This window comes from Penicillium mononematosum, assembly GCF_028829835.1.
Source record: "Penicillium mononematosum strain IBT 11891 chromosome Unknown utg000005l:1.0-9366267.0:1.0-9372171.0, whole genome shotgun sequence".
NCBI classification, from domain to species: domain Eukaryota; kingdom Fungi; phylum Ascomycota; class Eurotiomycetes; order Eurotiales; family Aspergillaceae; genus Penicillium; species Penicillium mononematosum.
The window spans coordinates 2,415,813-2,430,349 of NW_026643275.1; the positions used below are offsets into that span (position 1 = coordinate 2,415,813).

The 14,537-nt window shown below is 48.4% G+C and overlaps 4 protein-coding genes across 4 annotated transcripts; all 4 read right to left on the reverse strand.

Moving 5' to 3' along the window:
* Positions 1–1,582: 1,582 nt before the first annotated feature.
* On the reverse strand, positions 1,583–3,041 carry N7519_008991 (cytochrome P450; the record flags this gene model as incomplete). The annotated part of the gene is made up of 5 exons (XM_057295764.1): positions 1,583–1,973; positions 2,039–2,310; positions 2,359–2,606; positions 2,663–2,814; positions 2,875–3,041. 5 exons carry the CDS (start codon positions 3,039–3,041, stop codon positions 1,583–1,585), a joined length of 1,230 nt encoding a protein of 409 aa, XP_057143646.1.
* A 1,772-nt stretch (positions 3,042–4,813) lies between these two features.
* N7519_008992 (DUF3176 domain-containing protein) lies at positions 4,814–6,887 on the reverse strand (the record flags this gene model as incomplete). The annotated part of the gene is made up of 2 exons (XM_057295765.1): positions 4,814–6,476; positions 6,532–6,887. The coding sequence occupies 2 exons, from the start codon at positions 6,885–6,887 to the stop codon at positions 4,814–4,816; spliced, it is 2,019 nt and encodes a 672-aa protein (XP_057143647.1).
* Positions 6,888–7,558: 671 nt separating this feature from the next.
* N7519_008993 (uncharacterized protein) lies at positions 7,559–9,219 on the reverse strand (the record flags this gene model as incomplete). The annotated part of the gene is made up of 2 exons (XM_057295766.1): positions 7,559–8,990; positions 9,029–9,219. The coding sequence occupies 2 exons, from the start codon at positions 9,217–9,219 to the stop codon at positions 7,559–7,561; spliced, it is 1,623 nt and encodes a 540-aa protein (XP_057143648.1).
* An 805-nt stretch (positions 9,220–10,024) lies between these two features.
* N7519_008994 (uncharacterized protein) lies at positions 10,025–13,837 on the reverse strand (the record flags this gene model as incomplete). Its single annotated transcript, XM_057295767.1, has 8 exons — positions 10,025–10,377; positions 10,400–11,061; positions 11,116–11,604; positions 11,677–11,819; positions 11,878–12,153; positions 12,772–13,461; positions 13,536–13,647; positions 13,704–13,837. 8 exons carry the CDS (start codon positions 13,835–13,837, stop codon positions 10,025–10,027), a joined length of 2,859 nt encoding a protein of 952 aa, XP_057143649.1.
* Positions 13,838–14,537: the final 700 nt, after the last annotated feature.

Consider the following 14,537-nt stretch of genomic DNA (forward strand, 5'->3'; position numbering starts at 1 on the left):
ACACTAGTTGTTATTTGATCAGTGTTCTGAAAATATAAACCATCGTTGAGATGAGGATACGTACGCCAATGCGGAGAATAGAAGCGCCATCAATGTACTAGCGAGTAGAGTTCCAGACCAATCGATATCTTCAACTAGTTCCGCCCATGGGATATATTTTGGGTCTTGCGCTTGACGGGGAACCGTCCAAATTGAAAGGAGAAAGCCAAATAGGCTCAAAATTGCGGCACAATGAAAGCCCCATCGCCAACCAGCAGTGTCTGAGAGTACCCCACTAAGGACGATACCCACCCCGGAGCCAATATACTGACTTGCACTTGTGCAGGAAAATGCCAAATTGCGCCACTTCCCAACTGGAAGATTCTCCCTGTGAATGCTCATTGCAGAAACGAAGCACATTGGGTAAGCCATGCCGGACACAAATCTGACAGCAATAAGCTGCGAGGCAGTCTGGGCCAGTCCGCTAGCCAGATGGCAAACGGTCTGTAGAAAGCATCCGGACAAAAATGTTCTCCTACTGCCTAGGATGTCTGCTAAAGATCCGGCCAGCAGGAATGTGCAGCCTTGAGCAAGATAGTACATTGACATTGGCCTGTCGGGTGGTGAGCCTTTGCTTTTTCTGTGTAACCAGATGGAAAACTGGGGCACTGGAGATGTCTCTCACCATAATTCAACTTTGGGGTCCAAACCGAATTCGGATGAAAATTGGGTGATGTTAAGGGTGACTAGGCCGTTGACCGCACTGGAGATAAATAATACCGTGGCAGTGCAGGTTATGATGGCAAGTCCATGTTGCGGGTTGGTTGAGTGGGTGGGAGGGGACCCGAGAAGCGGCTGATCTTCAGGGACCTGACGGAGATCATCTTCTAAACATTCATATTCCGACAGATCGAGTCTACCTTTTTGCATCATTGAATGGGAAGTGTTTCTAACATGCTGAAAGGGACAAAAAGGAAAAGAAAATAAACATTGAAGTCGAGCTGAAGTATTGCAATTTCAATCACATGGCCCACTCAGCCCCTTACCTGGGCTTGTCATCTCATTGGACGGCTTTGTTTGCATTTCTCTGGTCATTTTTCAGTTTTCAGTTTTTATTTTTGGTATTTTTCAGTATCCTTTGTACTCTACAATATATATTTGGAGAGCAATAACTACATCTACCAATGATCGCGAGATTACAGCTCAAAGTGTGATACTCACCAGACCAGGTTGATCTGTTTATTAGCTATGAAAGAATTAAGTGCAGATTCCTGGAATTAGAGTAATATCTTCCAAGACTTCTCTATTCATAATGGTGCTGGGTACATACAAACGCCATGAGACTTGTTGGAATCACCAATGTTTCACAGGCACATGCGGGGTTTCTGAAGGGGACATTGATCATCTGGTCACAGCCGTGAGTCCCAACACCTGACAAGATCCCGAGCTATAAAGATAATTCGTTATTACAAGGAAGATCACAGCGAAGAACGTGACATCCTGATTCCCAAATCAAAGAGCCCAAGATAGTCGATAGGAAAACGCCCTATACCAAACAGGCAGCCAGCAAGGCCATTATGCGGTCCTCAACTGAAGATATTGATTAAATGCCTTCCAGGTCTGGTGCATTGCTTGCCTCCCATGGATGTTTCTTCTCTACCGAACGAATAACAGATTCATGAGCCACACTGCGAGGTTCGATATGGAACTTCCAAGGCACAGGATGACTGATGACCCCAGGCTGGAATTCTGGTTGAACATCAACTTCCTTCCCATCCTCGACGGCTTTCCTTATATTAAAGACAGCAAGAGATTGCGCTGCACTCAGATACAATGTAGTATCTGCCAAGATACGCGCCGGACAGATGCGACGCCCAAATCCAAAGACAAGATCATGAGGATCGAACTCGGGCTCACGTCCATCAATCCCCAGAAAGCGCTCTGGTTTGAATACCATAGGATCATGGTAAACGGTAGGATCATGCGTCATAGCCCTTTGATAGATGTCAGTAGAGCTTGATAAATGTGTGTCAGGATATTAGTTGGGACCCGGACTCACCACATGTTAGGCAGAACCAACGACCCCTTTGGAATAAAATATTCTCCCCAGGTATCATCTTCACTCGATGCGTGGGGAATACCCATAGGTCCGACCGGATGCCATCGCAGAACCTCTTTCACCACAGCGTCGATATACGGCAAGCGAGAGCGATCGGCGACTGTTGGGAGCTGACAGGGCCCCAAAACCCGATCGATCTCTTCTTGAGCTTTAACTTGGACCTCGGGATGCAGCGTCATCGCAAGGAAAAAGATTTCTATAGCACAAACGGTCTAGAGAAAGTTAGTTAGGGACCAGAAAAGGAAGGTCAATGATCTTACGGTATCAGCACCACCTGTGTAAAGTGATGCAGCGGTCAGTTTGGCAACAAACTCATCTTCCGAACCGGGTGCAGGACACCCTGTTGTCCTAAACAGGTTAGAGAGATAAGACGGCTGGAAGTGACCCTTTTCTGTCTGCCGACGTGTGAATGCATATGGCTTTTCTGCGACAGCCGTCACGTTCTTCCTCCATTCCTGAGCAGTGCGCTTGAAACTTGCTCCGGGAAGCCAGGACGGGACGTGTTTTACTATTTTCCGTTAATACCACCTCAGTAACTAGTGCAAGACGAGGATAGAGACATACGAGCTGGAATAATATCAACCAGCCAGGTACCCGGTGTACTGGCCTTAGAAAAATGATCGAGGGCCAGATTTGCAATGTGCACCAACGGATCACGCTTGTGCGATTCGATGGTATACCCGTATGCAATTTTAAGAATGACTGCACCAGCCTCTCTGCAAAAGCATAGATTCAATATCTTGGAATTGAATGAGATATTCGGGGTATCTACTCACGTCTGAATGTGCTCTATAAGCTTCGTCTGGTCTTCAAGAACGCGGAACAGAAAACGGTGGGTTTCCATCTCTTGCAGAGGATTAAACTGAGCCGCAGCCGACTCTGATCCAATGTACGGATGCATGGCCTTGCGATAGGAGCGAAACCGAGGAGAGTATTTTTGCATTGCCAAAAAATGCTCCCATCCTGACCCTATGTTGATTATCAGTACGTCAGCTCGGTGTCCAGATCCATACAAGCAACAAGCAGGTGTACGGACATTTCAGACGCAAAGACTAGATTCGGCCTCGAAGAGTATTTTTGAAGAGCGCTTTACCAGCAGTTCCATTGCCGATTTTGCGTCATTCAATATTACGATGGTTTGTCCCAGCACCGTGATAGAGCTGACCGGCCCTGGAGATTCATTGTCAGCGTGTGTTTTGGAGAACAATAGGTCTAAAAGCGAACCGTAAGTCTCTTTGTATTTAAGCCAATGCATCCATTCTTGTGTCCCCGACGGAGGTAGATCGGATACGTTGCCAAGCAATGGCGTTGGCCTTGGGCCCGGTGGCAGCGGGCCAAGAAGCCTCTGCCGGCTCCATAGGGTTTTGGCGACATAGAGGACGAGGGCTCCTAGAAATAAACTAAAAGGAATGGTAAACGACATCGAGGTGAGTAGTGAGGATTGCGAAACGAAGATGGGAAAAGAAAAATAGTAGTAACACAATATAACACTCCAATTTAGTGCCTTGCACTTCTCGCTAGCCCGCGAAAAAAAAAAGTAGGCTGCATATGAATAAGACCGTGCTGACTTCGGGAAATTTCAAGGGTCTCTTATTGGCTTTAAATTTACGAGAGTCCCCGCATACGTGTCCCTTCATAACACCATAACTAGAATGGGCAAAGTAGATCATACAGATAAGGATCCGCTCTTGCTCGGCTAATGGAGAATGGATGTTCTCAGCACATGCCAATTCCCCGCTAATTAGTCAAGGTTAGGACACAGAATTGTCTGACATGAAATGTGCCTCTATTCAAGACCAGCTCATAATTAGGGATGATTTTTATACTGGGTGTCATATCCCCTGATCACATTCAGACGCTAAAAGATCCCGAGGTCTGCGCTAGCTCGAGTGCTCCAGGTACCTACAACATAGGTAGCTATACATAGCTATACGTCCTCTGCTAGGGTTTCGCATATTAGCCGCTCTTATAAGGACGCCCAGAGTCAGGTTCGGACCTAGGCCGCCATCTTCATTCCAAGTAATCTGACAGAGTCGAAGAGACTTGGAAATCGATGTTGGGGGGGTAATTATATGCAAAAGAACCTCAACCCTTCATCGAATGAGAAAGAGATTATCTCATGGCCAAAAGCGAGAATAGTAGGGGCATTAGGCCGCGTCGGTCTTTGGCTGCGCCGGCATCGTACTGCTTCATCATCGCCGCCTATGCATCACATACCAATTGCCACAGTTGATTTGCGGATCCTTAGGACCATTAGGTTCATGTCGCTTGCGGAGAATATGAGCATTGAAGACCATGCTTAATCGGCACCGGATCAGTGATCGCCTGCTTGTGGCAACACACAAAACCCTCAATACACTCCATGTGCAGAAACAAGAAATCCCTCTCGGATGGCAGGCTGTCCGAGTTCGTCCTGAGACATGTGTCTTGTAAACTACATAGCCCATGTTTGTGGACTACACGTCAGACTTCACATTTCCAGGTAAGACCCAAGAGGAGGTTCGTGTTTTCGTACGCCTTATAGACCAGTGGCGTTTGGTAGCTGAGCCTGGCTCGCCTTCTTGATCCAAGAAGCTGACGAACAGTCTTTAGTGAGCTTCCGTCGGAAAATATCAACCGATCGCCCACTGCACTCATTTTCCAAGTGCTAAGCTCAAGGAACCCATTTCTGGTTCCCCAGAGCTATATAGTACACCCTCGGGAACTGTAGGTCCTCTATTCCCCACGTAGCTGCTGCATTGACCGTATACTACCGTCTTCATTTTGATTGATTTGCTGGTATGACGTAGATGCCGTGCCTTGCATCATCACACTTCCACCTCGCGCTTTCTTCTCCATTTCGCTCACAGTGTCCGCGCCCTTAAGGACGTCCACCGCCGACGACCCGCTATTAATAGTCGCAAGAGGGCTGTTTTTCCAGACCGGAACTGCCTTTGAAGGGCTTGCTGAATCGATCATTGTCATGAACGAGAACACCGCTCCACCAATCAACACCACACCATGTAGCGCGATCCATCCCCACTGCGTCTTGTAATACTGCGTAGGTGTCCCCGTACGTCCATATACATAGTCAACAGTGTAGCCATCGTATTCCTCCCGCATCCCGTTCGTCATACTCGCAGCAAGTGTACCAAAAGTATCTGTTATATTGGGCTTATCTGTATTCCAAAGAGAGTCAACTGCTGCAGGGCTGCTTTGTTCGTTCTCTATCACCCCGTTATATCCGACTGCGTCCTTCGGCAGGACGTTTGACATCGCGGTAGTCATGTTGGCTCCCGCTGTAATATTTTTGGAGAACAAATTCTGCATGTACTGGCTCAGTGCCCAGACTGCATTCGCAGTGACTGAGTACGAGGGCTTGCTGGAGTTATCCGGGAAATGCAGGACGAGGTCGTCCCGGTCAGCGTATGCGTAAAGCTCATTAAACTCCAGCGGTGCAGACTCGTTGACCGGTGGCATATTCTCTGGCGCCATGTAGTCTTGGCTCCAGGAAGGGAGGAGGAAAGAATTCGGGTCGCGAACTGCGTCGATTGCTTCACTCACGTTTTCGCGGATGATGTTTCCTTCCATAGTTGAGTCGATGGTCTTGACACAGTAGTATATCCCGCACTCCGTTGCCAGAAGCGGAATCTCAGGCCATTTGTATTCAAAGTCTGGCTTGGAGGAGTTGTTGATTTTTTCCTTGTCTAGGTGGATTATGCTCATGGACCATATCAGGGTATTGACCTCCTGCATGCTGTTTGTCTTGTTCGGATCCCCAGTCCCAAACGACGACATCATCAATTGCGCCGGCGGCGCATGCCCGATCGTTGGGCTGAGGTAGTCGCAACCGCCGCGGGTGAGTGAGCAGTCGTTTATATTCATAAGGAAGTGGCCATTAGGCAAAGTAAAGGCAGTCCCGTTTTTCTTCTGATATACGTCTCCATAGCCGTCATTATAGAGGGCGTTGTATACCTCCCCAAAATCATCAATCCTCTTCAGATCTGACGTTAGATCCTGGCACCGGTTGCACACACCGAGGGTCTGGAACTGGTCCCAGGAGCAGATTCCGGTCGGACACTGCACGGTGCCCTGTTGATCGACTACATTTCGGGTGCGAGAGAGCCCGTTCAGGATCGCCGCTTGCATGGACAGTTCCAGCTCCGTCGTCATCCTGATAACTGGATTGCGGGTTGAATTTTCGGCCCGCGACCAATCGTGCGCATAGAGTGTTTTGCCCCGGTCGAAGCTCGTCGCCAGCGTGGTAAACGCAGCCTCTGAATCGGTGTGCCAGCCATTTGCGAATCTGGGTCTCCGCTCTAATTGAAGAAGCTGCTGCGAGAATGGATCGAGGCCGATTGCAAGTATGATCAACAGGGCGCCGAGTTGCAGGGGCAGTCTTCTCCAGGTCAGCTTGGTACTCACGCGACAGGATATACTAAACCCGGTCTTACACTTGGAGGCCACGCATCCGCGAAAGAACCCTCAAACTACCCCATGGACCACGGCTGGCCATGTCAATCCGTTCGAAGTCCATCAACGGCCGTTCACCTCGCGAAAATAATATCCATTTCCATTGACCAATCAGCTCCGCTACTGCAAACGTCAGACTCGCTTTCATGGCGACCGAGAGCACCGAGATGATAGCGTTGAGTGTGACGCTCTTCCACTCGAATATCGGACGACCATCGAAAATCGCAAGTACAATGACCATGATCGCGAAGGAAAGCACAGAGCCGACAAGAGCCCACAACTCGAATTTCCACAGCCTCCAGTTTGCAATGCCACGGCGCGTAGTTTTGGGAGACATGATCAATGATATGAGGGTATTCGCAAAGTTGGTACAACCCACGAAAGATGCGCATTTGAGGTTTTAACAGTATCCACAGGTGACATCTGCTTATTTCAGCCTCGTGCGCCTCCGGGGACCAGGGACCTGCCTTGCGCTTTGACCCGTGGGGAACTGCCACTCAGCGACCTTGGCTGCACACAGCCTCACGCTAGTAGGGCTCTCCATTCCCGCTGTCACGAAATAGGACACGAGCCGGCGATCAGGGATACGAGGGTGTGATGAAAAGGCTATGCAAGGAAGTGGAAAAAGACAGTGGTGCATTCCAAGCGAAGCCCTCATGGAGAGAGAGAAGAAGAGAGAAAGGAAGAGAGAGAGATAGATTAACTATCTGTCACGGTTGTGGCCTCAGGCATCCAACAGGATCCATAAGTTCCGATATATACAGGTCGTACCTATCTCTAACGGCTAAAATCATAATAAAATAGATGAATTCAGAGCTTGTACCGATACAAAAGGGTGATGTAGAGTGACAGAGAGAGAAGTGGGGTGAACCAATTTATGAAGGGATTGTCACCTCCCCTCGAGAAGCAAGTCAGAAGTTATTCGATCCCAACACTATATTACTAGACAACCATCATACTTCAAACACAGACATACAGTATTGTTCAGTTTGAACTTTGGGCCACCATTTACCCAAACAATCTCTCCCGACTCATCAACAGAGAGCAAATAAGTCCTAATGCGCCAGCTACAAGTGGAATGATAAAGGCCCTTGCCATCGCGGAGGTGATTGCTTCAATAGCGGCAGTCCGTAAGTCACCACTGAGCTGCTCAAAGAGCGTGCTCTGGGATCCAGCAACAGCACTTTGGATTTCCGATTGACTGAATCCCTGGCCTGCCAAAACATGATCCAAGTTTCTGATGGCGTTTGATTGGAACGCTTGGCCGGCAATGACAAGACAGATGACTGTGGCTCCAATCTGTGCAACATTCTGCAGGTTTATAGCGCTGAGGGCGTCGGTTGGTTTGACTTTCAAGCTGCCCACGGAGTATCCCAGTTGCATGGTGATTCCGGTTCCGACTCCCATCAAGATACTGAAACCGTAGATCTGGCCCGTTGGCGTCGAAGGGGAAAGATATCCCACGAACAACGCACCAGCTATAGTCATGAAGATACCGGACACCAGACACATAGGCATGTAGTACTTTATTTTGGGAAGGGCCGAGCCGGAAGCAAGGTTGAACGCGATGGTAAACAGGAGGTAAGGAAGAAGTCGGACTGCGGCCATGAGGGATGAGTCGTTCCGAGTGAACTGGAAGTAGATCGGTATGTAGAATGTGGTGAAGAACATGCAGGTGTTGGCGCAGGTGGTAGTGACATAGAACAAGATTTGGGTTCGAGACTTGAGCAGATGTCCGGGGAATGATCTATGCTCGGTGGTGGTAAAGATGCAGAAGGTCTGCTGTAATGTGTAAAGGGCAAGCATAACTCCCCATACTGCAAGCATTGCAATAGTACGACCATTATTCCACTGCCAGATACCACCGGCAAAGATGAAGCCCATCGCAAAGGTCGCCCACATCGCTGCGCTGAGCACGAATCCAACATAGTCCAGACTAAGAAGTCGATCTTTGAGTGGTCTTCCAGGAGCTGGATGAATGGCTGGAAGGTAGAACAGGTAGACAGGAGCTGTGATAGCGCCGATGATAAGATTGATGTAGAATCCCCATCGCCAAGTGGCAGTTGAATCCGAAAACCCGCCACCAACCACAGGGCCCAGAATCGCTCCCAAGCCCCAGACAAACCCAGTGCCAGCGAGATACGCCCCACGCTCATTTCGAGTCGTCATGGCGGAGAAGTGGTTCAGTCCGCCGAGATAGATGCCAGTTCCTCCCGCACCGGCAATCACACGTCCGACAATCAGGGCACCCATGTTCGGAGCTCCACCACAGAGAGCAGATCCGCCCTGAAAGAAGACGATTCCAGCAATGTAGAGCCATTTCATATTGAAGGTGGTGAAAAGAAATCCGTAGGGCAGAATAACAGCGACCGATCCAAGAGGGAACCCGGCCCCAATCCAGGCGAGTTGGTCGACTTGGCCAAACCTCTGAATTACCGCCCTTGGACGTCTGCAGCGATTGTTGTATCCAGTCCGTACATCAATGCTGAGAGGTAAAGAGCAGCGCAAATTAGAAACCATCGATAGCCCGTGATTGTGCGTACGTCGTTGCTCGCACCCGGATCACTCGAGTGATCCTTTTCGTTGGGTTGATGGAGGTAGTCTTCGCTTTCTGGGCTCACATTTTGGGTTTCGGAGTCTGAGGCAGGAGTAGACGATATTGCGGTCATGGTATAAAGCTGATAGCGTGCCGAGCTATTAGGTGCTAGGTTGAGTGACCTTGTAGTTATATCTGGGTACACACAATGAAGAATGCCGCAGCATTAATAGCAGAAGAAAGCAAGAAGAGAAAAGAAAGGACATTTTACGGGAATAGGAGTTAAGGAACTGCATGATATTAACGCCGATGAATTTGAGGTGTTGGTATATGTTAGACTAAACAAAGCCGATGCTTGTCGGCCGAAGTTATCGGGACCCTCTCGCAACCCGAAAGGCTTCAATTCGATTGGTACACCCTATACACCCTAGTTGCCAATCAATCTCGAATTCAGGGTTAATTTTGATCATGCTACATATTGTAGCTCCAGGGGTTAGCGGATATAGTCGGTCTTAGCTGGGATTGTAGTCGATTATAGCATATTTGGTATCCCCGAGGGTTTATAGCCAGGTAGAAATTATCTGCGCCTTGGTGAGGTCTCACAATAATACCTTGTAACCAAAGATATGAAAACTTGCAGTCCTGCACTGTGCATTCAAGGGAGCCCCAAACTAGTAGATGTCATTATATATCCCCTATGGCTATCGCCGTGTTCATCAAGCGAAGTATTTTGCGGAGCCTACCGTGGTAAACGTGTAAACGTGTAATAGTGAAACCTCGATTTCTACTATGTACTATGTATGTATGTACTAGATCTCCAGACAGGATGGACACATCTCCCAGTTTGAACCCCTTCCATTTCTATTTATCAAAAGTAAAACTATCCAACGTCAAGAATCTATAGCCCAGCAAATCGTTATGGCTCGTTGAAGACAACGCTAGAAGAACGACTCTCCCCAGAGCATGGGGAATCCCAACGAGGAAAGTTGGGGGCTTGGGAAAGAGTCTTCTTGTGCCATTGAGGAAAAATCACCGGGCATTGAATAAGGATCCCCTGCTTCCAAAGACGGCCACTTTTCCTGTTCACCATAAACCCCTATCGGAGTCGGGAACTGGGGTGATCCTAAAGAGCCAGAAACAGACGACTTGGGAGCGATTGGACTAGATGACTGCTTGGGCTGCACAGTTTTGGCAAAAAGCTGAGTAGCCACGCGGGCTCCGGACGCAGCCATGTCACTTAGCCCGGCTAACATTTGAAGACGACGAATAGCCTGCTGTACAGCCTGCATTGCTATTTGGTATGTCATTCTAACCTTGGTTTCCCATAAGGTTTGTGCTATTATCGTCTTGATCAAATGGGAAATCTGCATGGGAACAAAGATTAAGCAGGAGAATGACAGGCTCAAAAGAGTTAAAGATGATTGCAGAAAAGCGCGTATAGGAGCCCCCAAACATCGTATGAAGGGTTGCAACAGCTTCGAGCACTTTCAGTGCAGCCATACCAAGCCTCTGCTTCTGCGACCGGAGAAGAACTTTCTTGTAGGGGGCTAAGCTTGCGACTTGGTTTGGTTTGAGCAGCAGGAGAGGTCGGAAGTTCCAACAAATTGAGTCGAAGATCGCGATATATAGAAGTTGTCTTTGCATGGGTAGCTTTGGAAGAGCCTTATCCAAAGATGTGTCTGGGTGGGCTATAGCGAAGGCCGGGTGTAAGTTGTTGAGATACTCGGATTCGAGCTTCTCATATCTCCGCTCACTCTCGGTCGGATCAAACTCGGAGGTACGCTGTAATCCAAGGCCTCGCCAAAAAGAGCCAAGCCGAACTTGCATGAGACGTTCGGTGAATATGTCGGGCGCTCTGGTAGCAGTTTCTGCCGGTAGATTGCCAATGTCTGGAATCAAGCGCAGCCGGGGTAGCGTTTCGTCGATCAAGTGATTGGGTAAGAATGGGATCCGATCTAGTTGTCTGGACAAATGACTGTGATCCGGATGCGTCAGTAAGATTTTAGTATCAGAATGATACCAAACGTACCTGTCCAAAACATAAAGGCTGCAAAGCGTCCTCCGCTGAACATCTCCTTCTAACTCTTGGGCACTATCTTTGGTAAGCTGGGATTCCATGAAACTGGTAGCATCAGTGTGAATGCCAGCTTTTTGAGCAGCTCGACATGCAGAACCTATGCCCTCCCAAAATTGGCTAGTCCTCCCTTCACATGAAACTTTCAATGCAGCAAAAATAATGTGTTGAACACGGACCAAAGTGCCTTTCCAGTCGAGGATCTCGCACGCTGTAGCAAGATTATTTCCAATATTACTGCAGGTGTCACGAATATCGGCTAGAGACCGACCACAAATTTGATCAACGGTATGAGACGGTGAGGGCAGAAATTGTGTCGCATAAGAACAAATGCGAGCAATTAGAACTGCAAACTCGACGTCGGAAATCTCCGCTATTTTATCCTTTGCCCACCACAGCTGGTATTTTGCCAAGAAGCTGGGGGCGTGAATGACTTGCTTCATCCTGAGCCCATAATAGAGGTTAGAACAAGAGAGCCAAGCAATCTTGCCAAGTAAAACTGACAGATATGCTTACCAATTCAATTCATGGATGAAATATTGCACAAGAAAGTCGAGGATTTGGCGCTCAGGCATGATATCAAGCTCATGGTGAATGGTGTCCCAAGTAGAGGGCGAGGCATTCTTTAGCTCTGTATCAGTTTGATCAGGCAATTCCAGCTATGAGGTTGAATCAGTCTAAATAATACCATAAGGACAACAATACTACAAGACTCACCCTTCGGAGCAAAGCCATTGTGTTGGAATTGCTATCCTCAAAGTAACCAAAGGATCGAGCTAGGGTAGAATGCTCTCTGGACCAATGAGCTTCGGAGTCATCCACGGCTGGCTCTCGCATGGGCCGTGCACTCTCTACCGGTCGAGGTGGTTGGGTCTCCAGCTGATCTGCAGGAACTGATAGACGGAAGGGCACGTTCACCGGCGGAGAACCGTAGACACACTCTTCAGGTCGGCGACGGCGGGTACAGTGGTTGCATGGATATTGGCGGTCACACTACAAACAATAAAAAAAATCAGCATTGCCTCACAATCGAGCCCGATCATACTCGCTTTCTGTTTACGCGTATAGCAAGAATAACACGTCCTGACACGACGTTTTCGGCCTTGCATGGCGAAAATGTGACCGTAGGAAAGAGTGGGAATCGGCCGACGCAAGTCGGAGTAGTTTAGCCCTGGAGGTACCTGGAGGTACTCCGGGAGATTACCTACGGGCTCCGCCTCCAAACGGCATTACTTGGCACTTACCCCCTCTTCATCTCACAATTATTCCCTTAGTTTATGACAGAAATCTGGCGGCACGACAATGTACGGTATGGCTCAATGAGTTATGTATAACTCTAACTAAAAATGACAAAACCCGCCATTTCAACAATTTGTGCGGACATCGATGAACGTATTATGCACTTTGATATGGTATCCATGGATGCTTTGTACAGTGGACAAAGAACCTACGCGAAGCGACAGCCAACCTGCCTTTGGACTTGTTCCGAGACTTGGCTGGAGGTAAACGATGTAATTCAGTACTGCCCTTGCGCCGTAAGTCTAGGTAATATTATAGTCGACTTTTCAAGATATCCCGGCCTTTGCTCACGGACTCTATTAATTCCCGAACCTTCAAGGCTGCTCCATATCCGTAGGTGTATCCCAGGCTGCCAAATCCATATGCGTGGACAACGTTCCCCTCGGTCTCGAGACGATAACCTCCCTTTCTCGCCGGACGGAACGCGACGATGTTCCTGGTCGAACACTTTTCCAAATCCACAGAGTCAAGACGTCTTTTAGAAAGATTCCTCACCCGGCTAAGGATGTTAGACCGCAAACTCTCGTCTACCCCCCGATCTAGATTGCCTTCCTGGCTCACTCCCCCAATGATCGCACCACCAGTATACATCCGCGGAATTATATAGGTGTACTGCGATCCTTGGAGCATAATCAGTTCATCGAAATCGGTTTCCACGAACATGGTTTGCCCGCGAACTGGTACCACGTCCTTGTCATTGGCCAATTCCGAAGCACCTAGCCCCGGTGCATGAACAACCGCTCCACATCCAGTTATATCCTTGGCTTCTTCGATGTCTGTGACTTCTTTTCGAATGAAACGGACACCTCGGGCTTCCAACTCCTTTTTGATCCACGGGAGAAAGATCGCGGGATTGACAGTCATGGTCTTGAACGTAAAGCCCATTTTGACACCATCAGGGAGGTCTTTGGTGGGAATCCGGCGATATTGGGGTACGAGGGACTTGTACCAAATTGTGGAGTCGTCGTCTCGATCATCATAGTATTCGGTTGCTTTGACCACCTTTTATTTATGTCAGTCAGATTAACTCATGGCTTTATGCTCATCAACCTTTGAATGAAGATACAAGTCCTTACCTGAACCCCACTTGTAGGGTCTCTATGTGCGACAGCCCAGAAATATTTGAAGCTTTCGACTTGAAGTGAATGACCCTTGGCATCTGGATGCGGAAAGATTGCCGCCCCAGCCCTGCACAGCACCGGTCAGAATCTTCTAGTTACTCCAAAGAGCAACAGGTTTCATACCAAGGGCTTGCCCAGTCTTGGGATTCGTCGCCTGGCAAGTCGCGAGCAATGATGGTCACTCTATAGCCAGCATCGGTCAAAGTCAGGGCTGATAAGAGGCCGATGACACCAGCACCAATTATTGCCACTTCCATATTCTTTTGGGAAAGTTGCAGTTCTCGAAAAGATTATTCCCGGTTCCCGAATATGGCGCGAATGTCAAAAACAGAATTATTTATCTTCGTGTGCTCAGTTTCCTAGCTGAATTGACTGAAAGTATATATCCTTGTTGTGCGGAACGCCCTTCCTATTGGATCGATTGTTAAGACTCGTTATCAGTCCAAGCCTATCAAAAAACTGAAAAATGCCCCTTGTAGTTGACGTATTGCTTTGGCGTGCTGATATGCTGGACGAACTAAGACGGCAGCTGATTGGAACCTTGGAAGGTCCGGAACGACTTGTCTTTCGACTTTTGCGGGTAAGACCATCCGTTGACTATCAGCGACACTTCCGTGCTTGCAACAGATCTCCACTCTTAGGGTTTTAAAGAAGCTAAGGTTTGCAACATACTCCACATCATGGAAATGCCCTTCACTACCTTCTAACCATTGCTACCTGCCAAGACTGCGCTTTTCTCCAAGGAAAGAATTACAGTTTGTGTCACGGATCGACTTGCCGGCTGGTGATGACCCAAAACCTTCTTTCTGGGATTTTTCTCATGATAAGGAAACCCTCCTCCAAGTCGAGGAGAGCATAAAACGTTGACTGCAGGTGGCAAAACCTAGTCTCGCCTGATAACCAGTGTTATACGGAGGGATAGGTAAGGAAATAGGGGACCTATTGCATCGCGCTTAC